We start from the raw sequence: 24,946 nt of genomic DNA, 5'->3' as shown, positions 1-24,946 counted from the left end.
CAGCCCCCGGCTTGCTCAGTGAGCTCTCTCTCCCTGTCTATCAGCCATACTGTTACCACTGGAGGAAACCAGCAGTGGCTCCCATTGCACCCCTCACTTGAAGCTGTACCCAGAGAAGAGGCTGGAGATTTTCTGGGGGGGGGGGGAAAGGCGGCCCTGGCAGGGGGCCACAATGGGGCGGGGGGCGGAACACGCCTTAGTCTCAAAATAAAATTAAAAAGAACAAGCTGTGTTCAACCTTTAAAAAAAAGGAAATACAATATATGGTTCAATAAATAGAAAAAAAGTTACAAAATGTGGTAATCTTTGTCCTTAATTACAAGAGGAGAAAAGATAGAGGAGGGTGATTGGGGGGTGGGACACTCTCCTTCTCCCTGGGTCAAGGTGGGGGAAAGGGAGGCCAAAGAGAGACAGCAGCTGGGACTTGGGGATGCAAATAGAAAGACAGGCTAGATGGAGAGAAATATGGGAAGGGGGAGTAAGATGAAGCGCAGAGCAGGGTGGCAGAGGATCAGCGGGAGACAGACAGAGAGACAGACAGAGGGCCAAAAAATGCTAAGATGTTGGCCTCTTTCCTTTCTAGATCGGGGGGAGGGGGGGTCCTTGGCTTGCCTGCGCTTGTATCCCCCCCCTACACCAGGTTTGGAGGACAGTGTGAGCCTGGCTCGGTTCCTGAGTTGTATGTCCAGTGACTAGCAGGTAGGGGGAGGGACAGTAATGAGCCCCCAGCCCACCCTGGGACCCTGGCACCCAAGGGAATGGGAGTCCTGGCGGGATGGGTGGTGAGGTATGTGGCCGAGGCCTGAAGCCTCTTCAAATCCTTCAGTGGGGGTGAGCCATTGGTCCCAGCTGGGCAGCCTGGAGGGGGCGCAGTCCTGCGGGTGGGACCCCTGAGGCAGTGAGGGGAGGGTACAAAAGTTTAGATGCCCTAACACAAGCCCTCTGGGCACCCAGAGTTGGTTGCAGGGAGGGTCTGCTACATTGACTTTGAGAGCCAGTTTCTGGAAAGTCCTGCCTCCCAGCTCCTCCACCCCAGCCCAAGGCAGACCTGTGGGTTTGGGGAGGGAGAGCTTGCCTATTGCTTTTGGGGTGCTCGAGGTGGGGTCATACCAGCTGCACAAGCACACACCCCCTTCCAGGCCTCTGGGTGGTGGTATGGCTTCTGATCCTTGCGTCTTGCACACTCGCTAGGCACGCATGTGCCCTAGGCACGCATGTGGCAGGATGCGACCCCCTGCTTCCCACCTCCTTCTGGGCTTGGAGGGGATGGCAGGCAAGACCACCCAGCTCCAGCCGGGCTCCTTCCCTGACTTAATACTGAAATGCCACATAGGCCTCCAGTGTTGAGGCCCGTGATGGAGGGCGGGTGCCACAGAAGCAGGGGCGAAGGCGGATGTCCCCACCGCCTGCCTGCTGCCCCTCAGCCGAAACGCTCCCGCACCAGGAGCATGAGCTTCTTCTTGCCCTTGTAGGTCTGTTTGAGGTTCTCCAGGAACTGGGCGAACTGCAGGTGCCCATCGGGCGCCAGCAGGAAGGTCTCGCGGGCCTTGCCCAGGAACTCGATGAAGTCGCCGTAGTGCCGCGGGCTGATGTGCGTCAAGCGAGAGTGGCTGGTGGTGATGTAGGCGGCCACCGCCGCGTCCAGCAGCTGGCACAGCGGTGCCCGGTCGGCGCCCAGCGGCTTGGCAGCCCGGCGAGCCCCGAGGGGCCCCAGGCCGGGCGCTGAGAGGGTCCAGCGGCGCAGGATATCGGAGAGCATGGGGGCGCAGTGGATGCTGCGGATGATGAGGGGAACGATGGCAGAGAGCTCGTGCCGGCCCAGCGAATGGCTGAGCGAGCAGGCCCAGAGCACGTCATTGACGGCCGGGTGGCTGTCCTGGTTGAAGGCGATGCTGAGCTGCGCCAGGGCCAGCGTCGCCAGCTTGTAGGCCCGCAGCGGCAGGCCGCGGTGCTCCATGTAGCGGGCCACGGTGAAGAGGTGGGCGTGGCCCAGGCCGCCGGCTGCGGCATCCAGCACGATCTGGTAGGCCGCCTCGAAGGCCGCGTGGTTCTTCTCGCACAGGGTGAGGGCGGGCAGGGCGCAGTTCTGCGGGTCCTTCATGGCGCACTGCAAGGCCAGGGTGCGGGCGCAGGCCCAGAGCTCCTCCCGCCGGGGCGCATCCAGCTGCAGCCGCAACAGCGTGGCATGGGTGGTGCCCGTCACTGCCACGATGGTGGCTGCCTCCACCGGTGTGAATAAGGAGTACCAGTTTTGCATGATGTTCATCAGGGCTTGCAGGCCTGTGGGAGATGACAGGGTGACACTGGTCAGGAATGGGACAGGGGTTTACCCTGTGTGCATGGGTTTACCCTGACCTACTATCCCCACCAGCCAAGGCTTAAAGCTGCACCCCCTCTACCGCCACTCTTGGCTTGACAGAAACTTCACTTTACTTTTCCAAGGGAGGAGAGGGCAGCTGGGCTGGGTGGGATCTGGTGGGGTGGGGGCTAAGCATTGGAGGGACTGTCCCTTCTCCAAGCCACTTTAGCCTAGCCAGACTCCAGGTCTTTGTCCAGCTCGGTCCCCCCTCCCAACATTCCCTCCTGGCCTAGCCCTGAGCACAGGCTGGAGTCGGGGAAATGGCTCTGCTTCTCCCTCATGCCTGCCCAGTTCCACAGGGAGGTGGGTGGCGGGTCCCCTTGGGGACTCTCACCGACTTCCGTGGCACAGCTGACCAGCCAGCGCACCATCTCCCTCCGACGCCAGGTCATGGTGTTCAGGGTCATCCGCATCACCTGCAGCATGGGATGGGGAGGGGTAGAGAAGGGGGTCACCCAAACCAGGGCTGGCGTGTGGAAGGGGGGCGGGGGATCCTTAAGGGCCCCGGGAAACTTGGAAGTTAAGGGCTGAATCAAGGAGCCATACAATCTGGGCAAGGGGCTTCACCTCTCTGGACCTCAGCTTCCCCATCTGTAAAATGGAGATAAAAATAGTATCCACCTCATCGAGTTGTGAGAATTCAGTGAAAGTATGTAGGTAAAGCTCTTTGCACGGTGCCTACTTCTTCGAAGTGCTCAGCTGATGCCAGCCATTACTGTTAGTGTTGGTGTTATTCTGAGGCCCCATGGATCCTACCTGGGACGACAAACCAACCTGCCCCTTCTCTCTGGAAAGTTCCATGCTTCCTGTCAGCAGATTTCCCCCTGCAGCCCCAAACAAAGCACCTGCCCTACAGGTCCCACCTTCTTCAGGTCCCACCCCCAATAAGCACCTTCCTCGCTGGTCCCCAGGTCCTGTCTGGAAGCTTCTAAATAGTGGGTCACCTGCCTGAAGCACCACCCTGATCTCAACTCCCACATATCCCCCACAATGGCTCCGCCCCCCTCAGGGGGTTGTTCAGAGGCCAATTCTGCCTCCTGCCAGCCCTTTGCTGGCCAGTTCTACCTGGGAAGGTATCACCCGAATCTGTACCTTATTCTGTTTCTTTGGCCACCGTCTGAGGCCCCGCCCCCATGAGCCCCATACCTGTCTATCCCCTCAGGCTGCAACCATGCCTCTGTCTTGCCCTTGCAGCGCTGTCCCTCGTCCGGCCCCTGAGGATGGCCTGGACACTCACCTGCAGGCCCCGCCTCCATGACTTTCAACCACAGACCCCACCCTCCAGAGGTGGCTCTTCACTCACAGGACTCTCCCCAAGCCCCGCCCCTCAGTGGTGTGACCCCTCCTTCTAGGCTGCAGTCCCTACAGGCCCTTTCCCCAAGAAAGCTCCTGGCAGGCAGGTTCTGCCCCCTCAGTTTCAGCTCCGCCCACCCGTGGTTCTTACGGCACACCAGCCCCAGGCCCCACTCCCAAGGCCAGCACCCTTAGGTTCTGCTCTCTCATGGCCAGTCCACTCACCTGCATGCTCCGTGACCCCCTTCCTTGTCCTCAGCCACACCCCCAGAAGTAGATTCTCACCTTCAGGCTCTGCTACTGAGTCACTCATTCATAAGCCCCACCCTCACTGGTGACTCCATCCCCTCACCCTCAGGACTCTTACTCACCGACCCTGCTCCTCTGTAGACCTGCCCAAGAGGTGCCGCTCACATCCAGGCCCTGCCCCCAGAGGCGATGCTTACCCTCAGGCCCCGCCCCTAGAGGCAGACCTCACACTCAGGTCCCACCCCCAAGTGGCCCTCACCTGGCTGGCCCTCAGGCAGCAGCCCCCTGCCCCCATCCTCCCTGCGGCCAGTCACCTGCAGGCCAAGCTCCAGCGCAATGCCCAGCAGTGTGGTGTCTGGTGGTGCGCTGGCCGGCGTGGCAGTCTTGCAGGCGTCCTGCGCCAGCTTGAAGAGCAAGGCTGGAGAGTGGATGTTCTGCTGGATGGAGCCCAGTACTGCGTGCAGCCACTTGGGGTCTCCTAGGGTGGGGGGAGGGACAGAGGATATTGTGGGCACACCCAGCACCAGCCCCTGCTGCTGCCTGACCTGCTCACACGGGTTCCTCTACACATGTGCAAACGTGTGAATGTGGACAGTGGGGCACCTGGCAATGGTTCTATGAAGACCTAGACCACTCCTGGCACTCCCCTTTTTCTCTCCTCTGCCCCCTCCTTTCCAGTGGGAGGAAGCCACCCAGGGACCCACGGGACCCCTAATTGTCAAGGGCACCGATTCTGGACCCAGATGCCTGGGTTCAAATCCCTGCCACTCACAAGCTGTGTGACCTTGAGCAAGTCGCTTCACCTCTCTGTGCCTTGGCTGCCCCATCTGTACAAAGGGTAGTACTAATGCAAGGGTACGTGTCTCACAGGGCTGCAGTGAGCCTATACTTGTAAAGGCCTTAACATGGCAAGAGTTACACAAATGTGAGCTTTTATTACTATTATTATCATTGGCCCAGATCCTACAATTCTGTTACTCTGCTCCAGCCACATCAGCCTCCTCTCTGTTCCTCAAACATAACCAGGCACAGTCCAGCATCAGGGTCTTTGCACTGGCTGTTCCCTCTGCCTGGCATGCTCTTCCCAGATGCTATGGACTGAACTGTGTCCTCCCCAAAATTCATATATTGAAGCTCTAACCCTCCAGCGTGATAGTACCTTTGGGAGGTAATTTTGCTTAGATGAGGCCATGTGGCTAGGAACCCCAGGATGGGATTAGTGTCCTTATAAGTAGAGGAGAAGACCAGAGCTCTCCCTTTCTCTGCCATGTGAGGACGCAGTGAGAAGGCAGCTGTCTGTAAGCCAGGAAGAGAGCCCTCACCAGGAACTGACCATGCTGGCACCCTGATCTTGAACTTCCAGTCTCTAGAACCGTGAGAAAATAAATTCCTGTCGTTTAAACTACCAAGTTTATGGTATTTTGTTACAGCAGCTGAGCTAAGACACCAGATACTGGCATGACTCCACCTTCACCTTCATGTCTTGGCTTAAGTGTCAACCTGCTTTATTCCCCTCCTTATCACTTATTACCTCTCACTGCATAACTATCTTCTTTACCTTATTTATTGTCTGTCTGCCCTCACTAGAATTAACACTACAGAGCACAGGATTTGGGACAGTTTTGTTCGCTGCTGCAAGCTCAGCACCTGGGACAGTGCCTGGTACGTATAGAAAGTGCTCAAGGAGGGACTTCCCTGGCAGTCCAGTGGTTAAGACTCCACGCTTCCACTGCAGGGGGTGCGGGTTTGATCCCTGGTTGGGGAGCTAAGATCCCACATGTTGTGTGGGGTGGCCAAAAAAAGAATGCGCTTAAGGAAAACTGTGGGTGGGATATGGTAAAAGGATAAAAAGTAGGCAGGAAGGAATGAGGGAAAGGAGGGAGGGGAGTAAGGTAAAGGAGGACAGGGGGACGGGGGTGGGGGGCAGCCGCTGTCCTCACCCTTGGCGGCGGTCAGCATGGCGGAGGCCAGTTCACACTGGCGGGTCTCCAGGTGGCCGAGGATGAACCAGCGGGGGAAGCGGTTGCTCACGATGGAATCCAGTGGGTTGCCGTGAGGTTCTCCAGCTGGAAATGCTGTCTCCAGTATGGGCAGCCTGGGGTGAGAAGAGAAGCAGTCCTGCCCTGAGACAAGGCTGGAGTCTCCATTCTCTCTAGGAGAGAAAGGCCTCCTGCCTCAGCCAGAGCCTACCCTCCTAGGCCAGCAAATCCCTGGGCATCCAAAAAGATGGAGGATGTATGTTCAAGATGTTCACTGCATATATAAAATAGATAAATAAGGACCTGCCATATAGCACAGGGAACTCTACTCAGTACTCTGTAATGACCTATATGGGAAAAGAATCTAAAAAAGAGTGGATATACGTATAGATATATGTATAACTGATTCACTTTGCTGTACAACTGAAACTAATGCAACATTGTAAATCAACTATATTCCAATAAAAATTAAAAAAAAAAAAGATGTTCATTGCAGTGTTGTTTATACCCATCACTGCGGGGTTGAGTAAATAAAGGATGCTCTATTCACGCACCAAGGGCTGATAAAGAGGTAAGGGGATTATTTGTGTCCTGATGTGGTCCCACCCCTTGCTCACTCTGCTCCAGTCACTGTTCCCCTTGACATCCCTCACATACCACCAGGCACAGCCCTACCTCAGGGCCTTTGCACGAACTGTTCCCTTTGCCTGAACACTCTCCCCTAGACATTCTTGTGACTCCCCCTCACCTCTTTCAGGTCTTTGCTCAAATACTTTTCAATAAGTTCTTCCCTGACATGCCCAACACGTGGGAGAGTGCAACTTCCTACTCCCAACTCCTTCCACCCCTTTCTTGCATGTCACTATCTGACATAGACATAGTTTACCTATAAATTTATTTACTGTCTCTCCCTAACTACAAGGTCAGCTCCATGAGGACAGGAATTTTTGACTATTTGGTTCACCGACACTGCCTCTCCAGCACCAGGACAATGCCTGACACACAGCAGGTAAACAACAAATGTTTGTTGAATGACTCAACGTCCCCCCTAAGATATTTTGTTCAGCAGCTCACTGTTTACATGCATTCTGTGCTAAGAAAGTTTTTCAAAGCTGTTATATGTAATCAATAGCATGGAATAGGAGTCAAGACTATCCTGGTTCCAAATATCTAAATGACTTTGCTACATAATTCGGGACACACCTTAAGCCTGTTTATGTGTAAAATGGGGGTAAACATACTTATTTCACTATGTGAGTCACAGATTTAGATCAGGGGGGTCAGCACCTTTTTCTGCACAGGGCTGGACAGCCAATATTTTCAGCTTTGTGGGCCATTTGGTCTCTGTCACAATTGTCACTGTTGTGTAAAAGCAGCCACAGACAATAAGGAAATGAGTGAATGGTGCTCTGCCGATAAAACTTTATTTCTGGACGCTGAAATTTGAGTTCCACATACTTTTCATGTGTCACAGAATATTGTTTTGATTTTTTTCCAACCATCTAAAAATACAAAAACCATTCTTATCTCATGGGCTGTACAAAAACAAGGCAGCGGGCCAAATTTGGCCCGTGGGCTGTAATTTGCTGGCACTGGCTCAGAAAAAAGTCTAGCACATGAAAGAGTGTTCTCTAAATCATGGCTCTTAACAGATTATTCTTTCCAAATATTCTGGAAAAATGCACTCCAAATTGTTAATAGGTGCCTCTGGAGAATAGGATCAGAGGATGGGGGACAGATTTCACTTTATTTGTTGGACATGGTTCACTATAGACGGGGCCTTTTAAAATTCTGCCTCTATGATTTGCTGTTGCACATGGGAAATAACCCGGTTATTGATTGCAACATCTTTTTGGAAACAGTGTAAATGTCTATCAGCTCCAGATTGGTTTTTTCCTGGTGTATCCCTGCAGTGGTTCACATGCTATGTGATAGGATATAGCTTTTAAGATGCAAACGTTCAGTGAAAACAAGGTGCAAAGAATACGTGCAGGATGTGTCATGGCGTAAAGGAGAACCAACTTTTAATTTTCAGATTATGGGTTTGCAGAAATATGGACTCTTGCAGTATAGATAAGAAAGTGGTAACACTGCTTGCCTCCAGAGAGCTTTGGGTAAGTTGGGACAAACCTGCCTAGAAAAGGACTCTGAATTCTGTGTCATGTGGCTATTTCTCATATTCAAAATAATATGACACATTTCTAATGTGTAATCAAGAGCACAGGGCAGTCTGGAATGCCCGGATGAGGGAGGCTGAATGAACCAAGCTGTGAATTCAGGCAGAAGGATGGGGCTCCCAGTAGCCTCCCATCCCCCAATCCTGCCCGGCCAAGTGGGAGTCCCCAGCTGCCTCTCCTCACCTCATGGCTCGCAGCGCGAGGCGGTAGGCCAGGTCGGGGTCGTGGGGCAGCAGTGCAGTAAACAGGTAGCGGGCACAGGTGTGCATGGGCACGCTCTCCCGGAACAGCACTTCTCCAAAGCCGCTGAAAGGACCCCCTGCAGGGGCAGCCTGAGATCAGCCTCCTGGTGTGGGCTTGCATGGCCCCTCCCCAGATCTCCCCACACCCCAGGCTCTGAGTGTGGGATGGGCAGACCCAGGATAGAGTGGCTGGGGCTAGAGAGGTCCCGGGGGTGGGAGCACAGGGCTAAGACTGAGACAAGCACTGGAAAATCCACAGAAAAGAGACTCTGGGCACCCCTGGATAGGGGGCAGGACTCAGATGCAGGGTGGGGCCAGAGGGTGGAGGTGGGGCTGCACCTGCTCCAGGGGTGTGGCCAAGCCAGAGGGTGGAGGTGGGGCTGCACCTGCTCCAGGGGTGTGGCCAAGCCAGCTTCCCTTTGCAGTAGGGGAGGGGCCTCACAAGGCAGGACCGTGGGCAGAGCCAATCAATGTCTAGCTGGGCATCAGCGACTAGGCTCATTGGCTCCAAAGTGGGCAGGGGGTGGGGCCTCATCACTCGAAGCCGTTATTGGCTGCCAGCACTTCTGGGGGCGGGGCCAAGGTCTGGAGCTTACCTTTTAGGAACTGCCAAGGTATGGAAAGACAGTAAGGACAAGGAGGTGGAGCTAGGGGCGGGGTCTCCCGATCCAGCAACAACCAGGCCACTACAGTACAGAGGCAGGACCCTATCTTTCAGGAACGGCCAGGCTAGCAGTGGGGTCCTCACCTTCCAGCAGCTGTCCCGCCTGCTTGCGCAGCACCTGCACCAGCCGCTCGTCCAGCTCCACCTCCTCCAGCAGGGCCAGCAGCTGCTCCTCGTTGCGTACCACCTTGTCCTGGGCATACAGCCCCTCGGGCAGGGCCCGCTGCTGTCCCAGGCCCAGCAGTGCCACCTCTAGTGCCATTGCCAAGTAGGACTCCCCAGGGCTCCCGGGCACCGGGACGTGCTGGTAGGCCACCTTCCGCTTCTCAGGGCCTGAGTCTGTGGGAGAAGGACACCAGGGCGGCTAGAGGGGAACCCCTTTTCCTGGGACTCCAGTGGTCCTTGACCTTAAACATGGACACTGTGTGTGGGGTTGGGGGGAGGTTTAGGGAGAGCCCAGCTGCTTCCGCACACACCAGGGGTGGGGCCCACCTTCCAACAGCAGATAGGCCTACGGTGGCCTCACTTTCAGGAGAAGCTAAGCCTCTTGGCACCTGGCACTGGCCGAAAGGTGTGGCCAAGTGTAGGGGCACGGCCAAGTGTAAGGGCGTGGCCTCACTTTCTAGGGGTACTGGGCAAGGGGGCATGGCCAAGAGGTGGTGATTTTCCCACCTCCTCAAGGGGTCCCCAGTGTGGGTACCTGGGTAAATGGCAAGGGTCTCCTCCTCTAGGTGACAGGCCTCCAAGAGTGCCCTGCAGAGGCAGCCAATGGGGTCCAGGGGGTGGCCCACCCATCCTTCCATGTTGGTGATGCAGGTGGAGCCTTTCTGCAGTAGTTCTGCAGGTAGGAAGAGAGGGCTCAATGCCCAGCCCCCTCCACCAAGCCCCCAGGGGGGGCTTCCTCTCCCTGAACCCCAAGCCCAACCTCCCAGTGCCCACTCACCATCTGCCCACCCAGCACCCTTTTCTCTGCCCCTTGAGCTCTGCAGCAGCTCTCACCTCCACGGCCCTGGCCTCCTGTCCCACACCCAGACCCAGGCCTGGCTAAACTGGGTGCTTTCTAAAACATCCAACCAGTGTCATTCCCCTCCTTATAACCCTTGATCCTTCCCACCTCTCTCAGGCCCAGCCAGCTTTCAGGGCTCCCAAGGACTGATATGAAAGTTTCCCTGTGTTGGTCACCCACCCCACCTGGAAGCCCATCCTTCAATCTCCTCCCGCAAGCCGTGCTCTCCCTTGCCTCTGGGCTCCTGCCCATGCTGTTCCTTCTAACTGGAACATTGTTGCTCCCTCCCCTTCTCCTGGGAAACTCCTAAACATCCTTAAGATCTCAGCTTAGCTCTCACCTCCTCTGGGGGGCTAACCCTATGCCTTGAGGCTAGGTCAGGGGTCTGCTCAGATCCCAATGCCCCCATTACACCCTGTATTCAATTTCCAGGTAACTGACCCATCAACTCAACTCCATCACCCAGAGAACACAACTGGTAGCCTCTCTCCTGTCCCTCCATATCTAGTCCACAAACGTGTCCTTTTTTGGGCCAATACAGTGTGAGTTTCTGTTTTTCCTAATACAATTTTCAAATTGTTGCCCATATTGAAAAAAATCAGTAAATTCCACATTAGATAACTGGATTTCTTGCTTCTCTTGAAAAATCAGAAGATCTGGCCACACTGGGTCCATGTTCTTTAAAGGCACGTGGCTAGATCTATAGAAACTACATTTCCCAGACTTCTTTGTGTGAGGTGTGGAAGGTGGGAGAGAATGAGGCCATTACTCTCCTGCAGTAGCTGTGAGCAGGTGTGTGGCTGTCTGCAGGGCACAGACATGAGGTTTGCCAGCAGGTTCTGGGCTGTCCTCTTGGGAACTGCCCTGCCGCCCTGTGAGGGCTACAGCCTGCTGAACTTCCTGTGCTTCTGAAGTCCAAGTGTGTGAAGCCAAGCAGGGGCTTCCCTGACCTTCAATCCTGCAGCCCTTTCAGTGGTTTTGTGAGCCCTCAATCCCTGCATTAAATTCCTTTCTGCTCAAGACACCTAGAGTGGTCTGTTTTCCTGTTGTACCCACAGACTCTCCAGGTTGCCACAGCCCCCAGCTGTTGGCATTTGTGTCTGCAGCCCCAGGACATGATGACAATATTGGTGCCCACCTTTTTTCTGCTGCTTGTAGGTCTCAAGCTGATGTCGCCGTTGCAGCCGGAGTGTGTTGACTATGGCGCCTGCCAGTCGCAGGGCCTGGCGGGGGTATCCGTGGGCCCTCAGGGTGTCCACACGGGCACAGGCAGTGGGGAAGGGCTCGCCCAGCCACAGTGGGCGGCCCTGGGGGTCAAAAGTTGGCTTGTCACCACCCCCGTTGCTTGTGAGGCTGGGGCCATAGGAGTCGCTGGCCAGGATCCTCTGCAGGTGGGCGTCACTCCAGTGCAGCGACCCAGCCTGCAGGGCGCGGCCAAACACGGTGTGGCGGGAACCTGCAGCCTCCACCTCCTCCTCCTCCTCCTCCTCCTCTGGGCCTGTGGGAGAGGCGCCCAAATGCAGCCCCATGAGGGGGGCCCTAGCAGTCAGGCGCTGGTCAGCTCTGCCCCACTGAGTGCCAGCTTGGTGCTAGGCTCCGGGTGAAGCGATGAGTGTGTGTTATCTCCCCAAATCCTTCCAGCAGCCTTTTAAAGGGGTGTGTGTGTGTGTGTGTGTGTGTGTGTGTGTGTGTCAGTGGAGATATTCCTTCATATGAATGGACAACTGATCTTGAACAACTGTGACTGTCTGTCCATCTTTCTCCCTCCACACTCCATTTTTTTCTCTCCTTCTCTATCTTTCCCTCTCCCTCTCTCCCTCCATCTCTGCCTCTCTTTACTTGTCTCTCTCTTCTCAATACCTGTTTCCTTTTCTATCTGTTTCCCCTACCCCCTGCCCAATTCCTGCCTCCATGGCCAGAAGGAGACTGAGTCAGGAATCCAGCCCAGAACTATAGGCATCTTAAGTATTTCACATCGCTGTCCCTCGGGCTGCCTACTGCCCCTGCCCTGGGTACTCCCTCCTGGCTGGGAGGCAGGCAAGGGCTGGTCCCCCCTGCCCTGCCTCCATTTTCCCCCAGAGCGCCACGATGGGGTGGCTGGGCCACAGGAATTAGTGATGGTTTTTTGGGGGGAGTGGCGGGGACCCCTCTCCTACCTGGGCTGAGGGCTACGGTGGGCTGCAGGCTGGGCCCATCAAAAGAGTAGTTGCCTTCTTCCAGCGGGCACACGTCCAGCTTGTCCCACTTGCTAAGCAGCTGGAGCCAGCTCGTCCGCTCCTCTGGTTTGCAGTGGGGGCTCAGGACGATGCACACCCACAGGGCCCCTGGGGAGAGAGGGCAGCAAATGTGGGCACGGGGGAGGCTCAACATTCATGCAACAGGACCAGCACGCACTTATGGAGTGCCCGCTGTGTGCTGGGCACTGGTCTCTGCTCAACCCTCACCTCCGGCCTCTGAGGGTGCAATTCATCATCTCTTCACTTTACGGTCCAGAGAGGTAAAATCACTTGCTCAAAGTCACACAGCTGGGAAGCCAGAAGTTAGGACTCAAACCCAGGCTACTGGACTCCTTTTGCAAAAAAAATTTTTTTTCTATAGCACTTATCACCATCTATCACAGGGGTCAGCAAACTACCACCCGTGGAGAAAATCGAACCCGCCACGTGTTTTTGAATGGCCTGTAAGCTAAGATTTATTTTTACATTTTTAAATGGTGGAGGGGGTGGGGAATAAATAAAAAGAATATTTTGTGACTTGTGAAAATGATATGAAATTCAAATAAATAAATAGTGTCTGTAAATACAGTTTTATTGGAATGCTACCACACCCACTTTGTTACGTGTGTCTGTGGCTGCTTTTCTGCTACAACGGATAAAATCGAGTAACAGCGACAAAAACCAAATGGCCTGAAAAGCCAAAACTATTAACTATCTGGCCCTATGGAAAACGTGTTGACCCCTGGTCTAATGGGCTTGTGGGATTTTCTTGTCCGTCTGCCCTACTAGGTGTCAGCTCTCTGAGGACAGGTATTTAATCTCTCTGATTTCTTGCTGTAGTCCCAGCACTCAGTACAGTGCCTCGTACATTGGCGGTGCTAATGAATGAGGAAGGATTCACGGGCCAGACCCTAATCTCAGGTGGGCAAGCCTGGGTGCCTGCCGCACTCCGGGGTCTGGGACTTACCCAGCTCATCCCACAGCTGGCGGCACTTGTCCGTCATGCCGGCGCCCTGTTGCCGCCACAGGGCCAGGCGCGGATCCTGCAGGAATTGCTCGGTCATGAGGATTAGCATGCGCGCGCCATTGGAGTCCCGCATTCGCAGCATCTCCCGCACCTGCGCCGGACCAAACGGTGAGGAGGGGCGGGGCTCCAGCACCCGGCAGTCTAGTCCCGCCCCGCTGTCCCCGCCCAGCCAGCACCTTGCAGAACATGGAGCGCAGCTGCTGGCTGGCGCCATAATAGCCGCCGTTGGAAAGCAGCTGCTTCACCTGCTCCTGGATCTGCTCCTCGTCTAGGTGCCAGCAGTTGGCGTCCTCGATGCCCGCGCCCGCCGTGGGGTCTGGGGCACCTGTGGGGAGGGAGGGAAAGCTGAGCCTGGGGCTGGGGGGAGGGGGTGTCTGTCATCCAGTCCTTCAAATCACCCAACCCATCCCAGAATTCCATCCATCCCACCTGAAAACCCATCCATCCATCCATTCACCCATCATCTTACCCCAAACATCACCTACCCATCCATTTAAACCACTCAACCATCTATCCACACCCCCATGCCATGCCATGCATCTTTCCATCCACACATCATAACCCTTAGCACACCTACCCACCCCATTAGTCCATCATCCACCCTGCCCATAACTCCCACCTACTCACATCTATATACCCATCCCACCAGGCCATCCATCCACCTACCCACCCCTATTTGTCTTTCCAACTCATCTGTACTAACCACTCAAAATACCCACTGACCTATTCATCCACTGACCTACACAACTGTGCTAGCCATCCATCCAATTAACCCAAACTTTCCATCTATTCTTTCCTCACCAACCACCCTTCATAGGTATCTCCCCAAACACCCACCAGCCCATTGGTCCATCCATACATCCTACACGAAACACCCACCTACTCGATCCATCCACCATGTTAGTCCTCACATAAGAACATTCATGCACGCATCAACTCACCCTCAATCCATGCACCCCTTGGTCCTTCCAGTCTTCCACCAACCCCATCTGTCCACTACCTCAAACTCCCCAATCAAAGCCCATCCCATCCAACCCTACCACCAATTACCACCAACTCCCTATTCACCTACCATCCTAGTAAATCACCCATCCACTCATTCCATCCATTTTTCCACACCAACAGTTCACCCCAACACCCCATCATGAACACCTTCTATATCCACCCATCGCCACCCTCAAATATCCATTCATGCCTCCACCCGCTATGCATCCGTCTACTCACCCACCATCCTACTCCATCCTCCCATCATTAATAGTTAAGCAACACCTGTAGCTCCAAACCACCCCAGAACTCATAACACCTCCTGGTCTATCTCCTACCCTATCCCACCTCTGACACCCACTAATGTCCACACATACTCCTTATGACCTCCACACACCCATACTCAGGCCTGCTCCTGTGATCTTGAGACACCCCCACCCTGGGGCTGGATCTTCCCACTGGCTGATTTCTTGACCATTCATCTGCCCAGGGCCAGATCAAATCCAGGATCTGCCGCTTACTGAGGTGTGTGATCCTTTTTTTTTTTTTTATAACATCTTTATTGGAGTATAATTGCTGAGGTGTGTGATCTTGACCTCAGGCAGTGGTGCTCCCCCACCCCTGCTCATGGATCAAGGGTACCTTTGTTTTTTTTTTGGCCGCACCACGTGGCTTAGGGGATCTTAGTTCCCCAACCAGGGATTGAACCTGGGCCGCAGCAGTGAAAACACTGAGTGCTAACCACTGGACCACAAGGGAATTCCTTGGTCAGGGGTACCTTTGGATGCTGTGACAAATGCCTGTGGCACAGCAAGCGAGATGGCTGTGAGCTGGGGCCTCGCTGCCCCCATCAGACCTTGGTGCGCCCTTACCATGCACCAGATTGATCTCGGAGCCCAGGAGGAGGATCTCGTCCGCCAAGCGCTGAGCAGTGGGCAGCACCTCGGTGTGGTGGGCACTGATGAGGTACTGCACGAACTTCTGCAGCTGATCCCGGTTCATCTGGGAGAGTGTCTCGGAGATGGGTAGCCGCAGCTCCACCTGGCGGGCATGCCGAATGCGATACAGCGACAGGGCCACCACATGAGCACAGTAGAAGAGGTCTCGGTTGTCGCAGCCGCAGCTCACGGATGTGATCTTGCAGCGGTCAAAGCTGATGGAGACATGGTAAAGGCGCTCGGGCTCTCCAGGGCCCCCTGGCTCCCGGATATTTCCGCTCAGGTGGAACCCTAAGACCAAAACCAAATTGTCACTGCTGTGTCACCCCAAAGATGGGTAGTCTTTTCCACGGTGCACAGCAAGACCAGGTGCAAATCCCAGCTGAGTAACCTAGCACAAGTCACTTAACCTTGCTGTGCCTCAGTGTCCACATCTGTGAAGTGGGAACAAATAGTAACATCCTCGTCATGCATTTGTAATGAGGATGAAATGGGTTAATATTGGCAAGTGCTTAGAACACTGTTGGCAGATAGTAAGTGCTAAATAAATGTTTGCTCTTCTTCTAATTCTGAATAATATTATTATAGCAATGCTGTTGAAGATGATTTTCTTAGCCCTTGGGTAATCATGGATACAGCCCAGGCTCCAGGCACCCTGTCACTTCCTGGGAAGATACCAAAGATACTTGGGGGGCGAGGGATTGATGTGGCCGGCCAGGGGCCAGGTCACCCCATCACCCCCCACCCCTCCCTGGCCCCTGGGGAGCCCAGATGCCAGGCTCATCCGACTGGTTGGGCAGCTCAGGCCCCAGCTGGCCCTGGCTGCGTCATGCAGGGAGACGGCGGCTTCCTCATACCGGCTGGAGGTGGCCGAGCCTGTGGCCGGCTGGGTCATGTCCAGGCAAGGGGGCCCCCAGGCTGACAGGGTTCAGAGAGGGTCATCTTGGCTGAGCCCCTGCCTCCAGCTGGGAGACATGACCTGCCCCCATGGGAGGTATGGCATTCCAGGGCTTACCTGCCTTCTGGCTCAACCTCTACTGGTTCCCTTCTGAGCCCTGCTGCCTGAGGTCTAGAATCATCTTTCATCGCTAGCTCTAAACCTCCATCCCTTCCCCTCACCTGGACCCTGCTGCCTGGGGTTTAAGACCACTCCTCACAGATGATCCCCAGCTTCCACCCTAGACCCCACGGAAGCCTCGTTGCCTTAGGTCTGAGACCATTCCTAAACCTCTGAACCCAACCTCCACCTGAGTCTCTCTGCCTGACGTCCAAAACTGTCTCTCATCACTGGCTCTAAAACTTTGCCACTCTCACCGAGGATGCTGCAGCCTGAGGTCTAGGATCATTCTTACCTCTGGCTCTAAACCTTGGACCCAGAGCATCCCTGGGTCCCTCTGTCTGAGGTCTGGAACCTCCTCTCACTTCTGGCTTACGATCACTCCTCAAAACCACTGCCTCGGCCCTGCCTTCTTCCCTGCTCTCCTCCCTATCCTACCACCTCTACCCCTATGCCCCAACTAAGCTGACTGAGGTCGAGGCAGGTCCCTGATCTTGAGCTCATAATTTCTTGTACAACCCTCCCTGGGCATCAAAGCCTGACATTTGGAACCTCCCCCAGCCCTCCACGCCTGCTTTGGACCCCCTGGCCTCCCTGGCAGGGGTACGGGGCAGGCACTCACCCACTTGCAGCACACGATCTACGGCTCCGCTCTGTAGCAGGTGCAGTCCACGGGTGAAGGGCACCCGGGCATCGTGCTCGCCCTCCGGGGGCTGGTAGCCCAGTGATGAGTACATGCATATCTCCCGCTCGCTGCGTGGAAATGACCAGAACACGATGCGCTTCTGGACCGGCTCTGGCACCCGGGAAAACCGCTCCTCAACCTGTGGGAAGGCCCGGTGTGTTAGAAACCCTGGTGCTTGAATCCTGGCTTTGCCGCTTACAAGTAGTATGACCTTGGGCAAGTCACTTTGCCTCTCTGAGCTTCGGTTTTTCTCGAGTGTAAGAAGATGTTAAGAGCACCTGCCTTCTGGGTGTCATGAGTATTACATATGCATTAATATATGTACAGCACTTACAATAACACCTGGCCTATTGTTAGTGTTCTGGAACTTTCTGCTGCTTCCCTCCTGGATGTCAGTTCTCAGGGTCCTAATGTAAGGTAGTCTCACCTCTCAGGCTTTGAGGGGGGACGAGGAAGGAAGACAAAAGTGATGAGAAGACCAGTGATCAGGCCTACATGTTCTTAGCCTACATTGTGCTAAATGCTTTATGTGTGCGATTTCCCTTAATTCTCATAGCAACAACCCAATATTTTTGCAGCCTGGGGAATCTGAGGCTCAGAGGCGGAGTGAATTCACTTGTTCAGGGTCCCACAGCTGGTGAGCTCCAGCTCCCAAGACAGGCTCTCTGTTCCAGCTTCTAAGGGTTCCCAGGAAGGGAGGGGTGTCCTGCTCACCCCTGGGGGCTCTGGGCAATGAACTGATCTGGTTGAGCCTGCGTTCCAATCCAGGCTTGCTACTCACTGGCTGAGTGTCCTTGGGCAAGTTTCTCAACCTCTCTGTGCCCCAGTTTCCTCAAAGAAGGAGAACAACTCCCAAAAGGCTGCAGAGGAGTCCATGAGTTTCTGCGGGGCAAGAGCTTTCCTAGGGCCAGACCTGCCCAGGGCAGGTACATGGGAGCCCTGGAGAAGGTTTTAGGATTACTCTGGGGGTCTCACACACAATGAAGGGGCAGGGACCTTTCAGAGCCCCCAGTCCTAGGTTTGAAAGGGAAGTGGGAGGACCAGTGACTGGCTCAGGCCTCGGGGACAGTTGGCAGATGACTAAGGAGGGATTTTCCAGGCCATGAATCAGAGCCCGCCCCATCCACACTTGGCCCAGACCCATCAGTCGCAGCAGACTCACTAACTCTGGAGAGGCCAGGGAGCAAAGAAAGCCCCCCAAAGCCAGAGGACAGAGCCTGTGGGGGCTAAGGAAGGCTTGGTCAGGTCCTGGCCACGACACCAGCTCCTTGGGGACCCACACTGAGGCTGGGAAAGGGGGCATCCTTTGCCCAGCCCTGGGGCATCCTGGCAGGGCCCCCCAGAAGTTATAGGGGCAGGATTCCAGGTGCACCTGTCCAGGTACCGAGACCCAGGCCCCACACCTGCTGCCAAACTCTGGAAGGACTGGGATGGCTGGGGGGCAAGGGGAGAGTGAGCATGGGGTAATGGGGAGGGGGGACTCTGACGATGGAGTAATCTCTGCAGCCAGCCAGGAGGGGCTGGGCAGCCCCAGGTGGGAGGTAGTCCCAGAATTACTGAGGGGTGGGTGAGTGTTAGTGCCTGAGGGCAGGATCTGCAGGAGAAGAAAGGGGTCCCCATGGGGCAGGTGGATTCTGGAGGCTGGAGGCAGGGATTGGAGACAGAAAGGGGTGTCTTGGGGCTGGGATCTATATAAGTGGGGGAGTCCTCTACTGGGGGTGTAGGACAGAGATCTGGAGTCTCTAGGTGCTGAGATCTGCTCTGTTCCCAAGTGGGGGCGGGTTGTAGGAGTTGGAGAGAAGAGTGAGGATTGAATGGGGTGCCCTAACTGGGGGATGAGGATAAGGTGGGAAAAGAGAGGTACCCAGGGTTGTGAGAGGACCATGGGGCAGGAGGAGAAAAAGTGTCCCGAGTTGGGATCTGGGGCACTGAGGGAACCCCTGCGTCTTGTGGGCTGAAGGGCAGAGCTGCTGGGGAAGGGATGGGGGTGGGTCATAGGGTTTGAAGGAGTGAAATGGGAGGATGAGGGGATGTCTCGGGCAGAGTTAAGGATCTTGGAGGAGATCTCTGGGGGTGTCTCCGATGGAGGCAGGTCCGGAGGCTGGAATCTGGACAGGGGGAGAAGGTATGTCGGGGACGGGGCTGGGAGTGGGTCCCTCCCCACCGCACTCCTCGGTCACCTGCTCGAAGGCCCAGCTCTCGGCTACTCGCTTGGCGCTGAGGTCCAGCAGCGCTTCGGGTCGGCTCCGGCCGCGCACTGCCCCGGCCCCGGCGTCGCGCTCCTCCGGTCCCGCGGGGCAGTCCCGGCTCCGCTTGGCCGCGGGGGGGTCCATCCGGCCGGGCCGGGGCCGGGGCGGGGCCTGTGTGTAGGGGGGGGTCGGTCCGACGCCTACTCCGCCTCACCAGCTCCCGCGACCCCTGCCCGCCTTCCTGTCCTTCGTCCGCGCTCGGCCGCCCCGGGACTCGCGCCGCACCCACCCCCGGGCTGGCGGGGTGATGCGGCCCCTTTAAGACCCTTCACAACAATGAAGCTGCCTCGGCCTCCGCTTTATCCTCCGCCGTTGTCCCGCCCCCACAGCCCGTCTCCATTGGCCCCCCTTCGGCCTCCGAGGCCCTCCTCCGCCATTGGCTGCACCGCCAGATCCGTCTACAAGTCGCCGCTGTTCATTCGTTGTATGCACTGCCTGTCTTTTCGGGACTACTCAATCAGGGCGCTCAGCGAGCAGCGCTGTCAATCACGGGACGCCGGAAACCAATCACAGTGGGAGGAGACCCCCCGGCGCCGGCCTTAAGCGGAGTTTCGGGGCGGGTCCTGGGTTCATTCACAACATTCCTCCCCCGCCCCACCAGGGCTGGACAGCGCTCCCCGGGCAGCTGGGGCTGCGCCCACACAAGGCTTTGTTTACTGAGGGTCGCTTCCGGGCGCCGCGAGGGGACAATCAACACGGCTCGGCCCGGGAGCGAGACAGAACGGCGGGATCCCCAGGCAGCCCCTCAGCCCCTCCTCCCTCTGGGCTGTGTGACTGGAGAAATTCAGCCTCTTTGGGCGGCGGGTCAAGTTTTGATGCTTTGCGGGATGGAGGGATCACAGGTCCCTTGGTAGAGTTTATGGGGGCTGCGGACACCCTCGCTAGAAATAGAGCCCAATTCAAGCCCATCCTTGAGCCCCAAGCTAAGAATCTCCAATCCATTTTATGCCCTACATATTACGTTAAGTCCTATGAGATCACTGATTTTCATCAATTTTTGATACACTAAATGGCAATTTCATAAGGTTCAACGTAATAGCTGTCAAATCCGACCACCTCTGATTATTTTTTCTGATTCAGCTTGTCTAGGTCACATCTCTTGATGTGACCTTGAAGCAGGCGGTGGTCCTCATCGCCGGTCCCCGGCGCCACCACCCCTGCCATCTCCATGTTGCTAGAGAACCCTGCATTTTCCCTTCGCCACACTTCTCTCCATTATCATTACGTTTCTTTATCTCTTTCAGCAGTCGTTTAATTTCCGTCTCTCCCCGCTCCATGGTGAGCTCCAAGGGGCAGTCTAATTGTCTAACTGATGCACTTCTTTACCGCCAGCACCTGAACACCTCCGGACATACAACAGTCACTCAATCTATATAGCTCATGCTTTGCTCCCATTCCACTGAAATGATCTACAGAGCAGGAAAACCCAAGCTGGCCCCTAAGTAGCCTGATTGCTGCCCCCTGCCTCTCCCCACATGGAAACTCTGCCTTTTTCCTTCCAGGAATTTCCAGTTTCACAGCTGCATGTTCTGGCCAGTCCCCAACCCACCCTTCAGTAAACTCCCTCCAACCTGCACTGTCTAGTATGGTCACCACTGGCCACAAGTGGCCTTTGAGTCCTTGAAATGGGACCAAGCTGAACTGGGCTGTGCTGTCAATGCAAATCACATTGGATTTTGGAGACTTAATAGAAAAAAAAAGAAGGCAAAATATGTCATTAAGAATTTTTTATATTGATTACATGTTGAAATAATACTATTTTAGATGTTTGTGTTAAGTAAAATACATTATTAAAATTAATTCCACCTTGTGTATTTCATGATATTTGTCTTTCTCTGTCTGACTGACTTAGTATGATAATCTCTAGGTCCATCCATGTTGCTGCAAATCAAGCCCTACATTTTAGAGTGGGCACTTGTGGTTTTCCTGGCACTGGCCGTGACTGTGGCCGTGACTGTTTCATTGTGTATTTATTTTATTTTATTCTATGAGGTATCAGGGCATTTAAAGTTACATATGCAATTTGCATTGTAATTTCTATGGAACAGCAGCGGTCTTGAGAAACCACAGCTGACCACAATGACAACAACAAAACAACAATAATAATAATGTACTGATTGCTTATGTGGTGCTCTAGCTGTTCAGACACATTATCAAATGCAAGCCTTCCAACAGCGCTGCAAAATGGGGATGTCATCTCCATTTCTCAGATGAGGAAACTGAGGCTTAGAGAGTGGAGTTCTTGCCTGACTGGGAAGCCCTAGACTTATTAGAGCATGTCTTACTTGTAAGGATTTGAGGCAAAGATAGATAGACTTATGGGGAAGGAGAAATGGGTGGGGAGAAAAGCAGGGAGAACATCAGTGAAACAAGTCTTTCAGGTGCTCCCCTAGCAAACAGGACCCAGGGTCCAGCTTTTCCAAGCAGCCCCCTTCAGCATTTAGTATGTGGCTGGCCCTTGTCCCTGAGGATGCTTCAGTGGATGTCCTGAGATGCTGAATCAGAAAAGGCACTCCAGGCCAGTGGAACAGGATGTATAGGAGGAATAGAGAATGGGACATCACAGGGTGAGGATGTTTTATTTTATTCTCTCACAAGAGATACTAATATTTTCATCATCCCCATCTCATGGATGAGAAAACGGAGGCACAGAAAGGTCAGGTGACTTAACCTAGGTCCACAGCAGGAAAGGGTAGGGCCAGCATTCAGGCCCTGGTGGGTGGGCTGGTCTTGTCACATTGGCTGGGGATCAAATGCACAGTTTGGGAAACACCAACATTCTATTCCGTTACTCTGATTTTACAGATGAGGGTAATGAGGCCCAGAGAGGGTCAGAAAGTTGCCCAAGGCCACACAGAAATCCCTGGAGAATGTGAGAAGTCAGAAAGGCCCTTGGGAAAATAGGGGGTGCCTCCAGGATGAAGTCTCCAAGCCTGTTTCACGCCTACCCTCTTCCTAGCAACACTTTTAGGAAAGGCGACGTTGCAAGGGGTGTTCTAGCTACCCGCAAGTCCTCCCTGCTCAGTGTAGCCAGCGAGTTTGGGCTTCAGGAAAATGGAACCACATTTATCCCGCCCGCTGCTGTGAGCTCACTGTCTAGGCATCCACAGCTCCTGACCCCAAACCCACATGTGTACTGACATCAAGACCCATGAGAAACAGGGTGACTCTGAAGGCTCGGATGAGGGGGGCCACGGCTCCCCCCACCCCCCAGCTCTGTGCCACCCCATCCTAACATTCTGAGGGTCCCTCCCTCTGCCAACCCCCCTGCAGCGCCCCAATGCCCCTGTTGACTCAGGCAGGAAACCAGCCAGGGCAGTTTCACTTCCTGGTCCCTTTGCAGCCCCTCTGGGCTGCCCAGCTGGCAACATTTTGCTTCTTACATTTCTTTTCTTCCCTTTTGGAACACAAGTTCATGGGCAGAGAGTCAGGGCCCTGCCAGGAAAAATGGGCATTCCAGGCAGAGGGGGAAGGTGGAGGCAGGAGAGGAAAAGGCTTGAGCAGGAATAATTGTCTGAAAAGCAACATTTAATGACTGCCCTGGCCCTGGGGAGCGGGGAGGGGCAGGGGAAAAGGCAGGGAGTAGACAGGCTGAGTGGCTGGAACTGGGCTTCCCTCCCCGTCCAGGACACAAAGGCAGCTGTCACAGTCTTCAGGCTCCCCACATTTCCACACTCAGGGAGGGGTGTTAGGGTCTCCATTTAACAGATGAGGAAACTGAGGCTCAGAAAGGGACCTGCTGAAGAGAACAAGAGGTGTAGGGATTTCCCAAAGTCTGGGGCTCTTGGCTGCGACACTAACGGGGGATTTGTGGGCAGGACCCACATGCTAGGAAGGACCTAGCATGGGAGGGAGAAGTCACCCAGGTCAGTGATGGGGTGGAGGGTGGAGGTGGTGGGAAAGTGAGGCTCTTTGGGGAGGCCGAGGGAGTGGGGTGAAGAGGAAACAGGTGGGTTGACATTCCAGATCCAAAACCTGTCACACCTGAATGCCTTTCCTCACCCCTGGGGTCCCCCTCAAAGGGGCTGGCGTCAGAGGGACAAAGGGAGCCAGTTTACAGGAGTCCTTGGCCAGCCCGGGCGCCGCCAGCGGCAGTGGGCTTGGCCCGGGTTGGAGGCGCCTCCTGGTGGCTGAGGGAAGCGCCAGATGGCACCCAGAGCCCAGCCGGTCCCACCCCTCACCCTTTCGAGATTCCAGATAGAAAGGTTAAAAGATAATTTTCAAAAGCGGGTGCAATCAAGGCTCTCACCGACAAATAAAGACGAACACGTGTTAAGATTTTTTTATTGAATTCCTGTGGGAACCAGGCAGATGTTATACGAGGTTCAAAAGAGAGTCCGGAAAACGGGCACTTTTACAACAGATCAGACTATTTGAGTAAATAAATTGTGCGAATGGAGGCAAATTGGTTTTTCCACAGGGGAGGAGGGCTGTCAATGGAACCTCAGCTGCATGGGCTGGAATGAGCAGATAAGAGTGGTTCTGTATTGCTATCAGTTGCTTACAATTCATGGATGGAGCTGTGAAATAGTTCAAAGACGCTGTTATGAACCAGCTAACCCGGAAGGGAAGGGCGTGTTGTATAGAGATGATGCTTTGAATGGTCAGAACTGATTTACTGAGACGCAAAATGTTCCTTGCAGAAAGAAACAATTCCTTCCTTCCTTCATTCAACGAACACCTGTTCGTGGAGCAACTATTGTGCGCTGTTCCAGGTGCTGGAGACACAACAAAGATGCAAAGTAGAAAACGGATGAGAGTGGCACAGAGTGACCACTTCCAGGAGCAGGGGACAGAGAACGATTCTCTGAGGTGACACCTGGGAGGGGGAGGGAACAGGAGGTGCAAAAGGGCAGGGGGAGGGACTGGGAGGAGGCGGGGGTCTGGAGGGGGCAGCCTGGGGCTTCCTTGTTTTCTGTTCTCCCCACTAGAATGTCAGTTCTCAGCTCTACCTAGCCCAGAGGTTGGCATGCAGTAGGCGCACAATAAATGCCCAACGTGCAAAGCGACTCCATATTAAAGGGCAGAAGTCACTCGCTGTCTGCTTAGGGGAGAAACTGCTGTGAGGTGGGCAGATGGCAGGAGGGTCCAGGTCCCGTAGGTGGGGCTCAAGGAACGGTATACTCTGGGCATCACAGAGCCAAGCGGCAGCCCTGCCCTCCAGTCCCGGGTCTGGGCCCCATCCCCCACCCCTCTCCTCCCCCTAACAGAAACCCTGAGCCCCGGGCCCCAGACAACTCCAAACTGTGAAGTCTCGCCATCAAATTAGGGCTCTGCTGCCACAATTCCTGTGTTTGTGAGATGTAAATCAGGACTTTTTTTTTTTTGCATGTGAAATTACCCTTCCTGCCTTTTCCGGGGGTTAAAACTCACATGGAAAATTCACCATTTAGAAGGGTATAATTCAGTGGCATTTAGCACATTCACAACGTTTGCAACCACCAACTTTATCTAGTTGCAAAACCGTATCGCCTCCCAAAGATGACCCCATACCCACTTGCTGTCACTCCCCATTGCCCCGCCCCCCCAGTCCCTGCCACCCCATAGAGAACCACCGTCGCTATGGATTTGCCTCTTCCGGACATTTCACATGAATGGAATCACACATTATGTGGCCTTTTGTGTCTGGCTTCTTTCATGTTTTCAAAGTTCACCCATGGTGAACTGTATCATTCTGTTTTATGGCTGAATAATATTCCATCCTGTGGATAAACTACACTTTACTTATCCAGTCATCTGTTGGCAGCATTTGGGTTGCTACCACCTTTGGGTGACCGTGACTGGTGCTGCTGTGAACGTACGTGTACGAGATGCTGAGTCT

General features: G+C 54.7%; 1 protein-coding gene across 4 annotated transcripts; it reads right to left on the bottom strand.

Moving 5' to 3' along the window:
- Positions 1-237: 237 nt before the first annotated feature.
- Positions 238-19,437, bottom strand: ZSWIM4 (zinc finger SWIM-type containing 4). 4 transcript variants are annotated; one of them, XM_061190368.1, is made up of 14 exons: positions 19,057-19,437; positions 16,814-17,015; positions 15,069-15,425; positions 13,389-13,537; positions 13,153-13,303; positions 12,126-12,293; positions 11,108-11,467; positions 9,664-9,801; positions 9,048-9,302; positions 8,241-8,376; positions 5,842-5,996; positions 4,216-4,379; positions 2,694-2,775; positions 238-2,280 (listed from the first exon to the last, which is right to left on the bottom strand). In XM_061190368.1, exons 1-14 carry the CDS (start codon positions 19,207-19,209, stop codon positions 1,421-1,423), a joined length of 3,330 nt encoding a protein of 1,109 aa, XP_061046351.1. In that variant the 5' UTR covers positions 19,210-19,437; the 3' UTR covers positions 238-1,420. The 4 variants fall into 4 exon arrangements, with proteins under 4 accessions (XP_061046351.1, XP_061046352.1, XP_061046353.1 ...); XM_061190369.1 differs by having other exon boundaries at positions 13,458-13,537; XM_061190370.1 differs by lacking the exon at positions 19,057-19,437 and adding an exon at positions 17,211-17,274.
- Between the last annotated feature and the right edge of the window lie 5,509 nt (positions 19,438-24,946).

This window comes from Eubalaena glacialis, chromosome 4 (assembly GCF_028564815.1).
Source record: "Eubalaena glacialis isolate mEubGla1 chromosome 4, mEubGla1.1.hap2.+ XY, whole genome shotgun sequence".
NCBI classification, from domain to species: domain Eukaryota; kingdom Metazoa; phylum Chordata; class Mammalia; order Artiodactyla; family Balaenidae; genus Eubalaena; species Eubalaena glacialis.
This window is presented reverse-complemented; position numbering and strand designations above follow the sequence as displayed.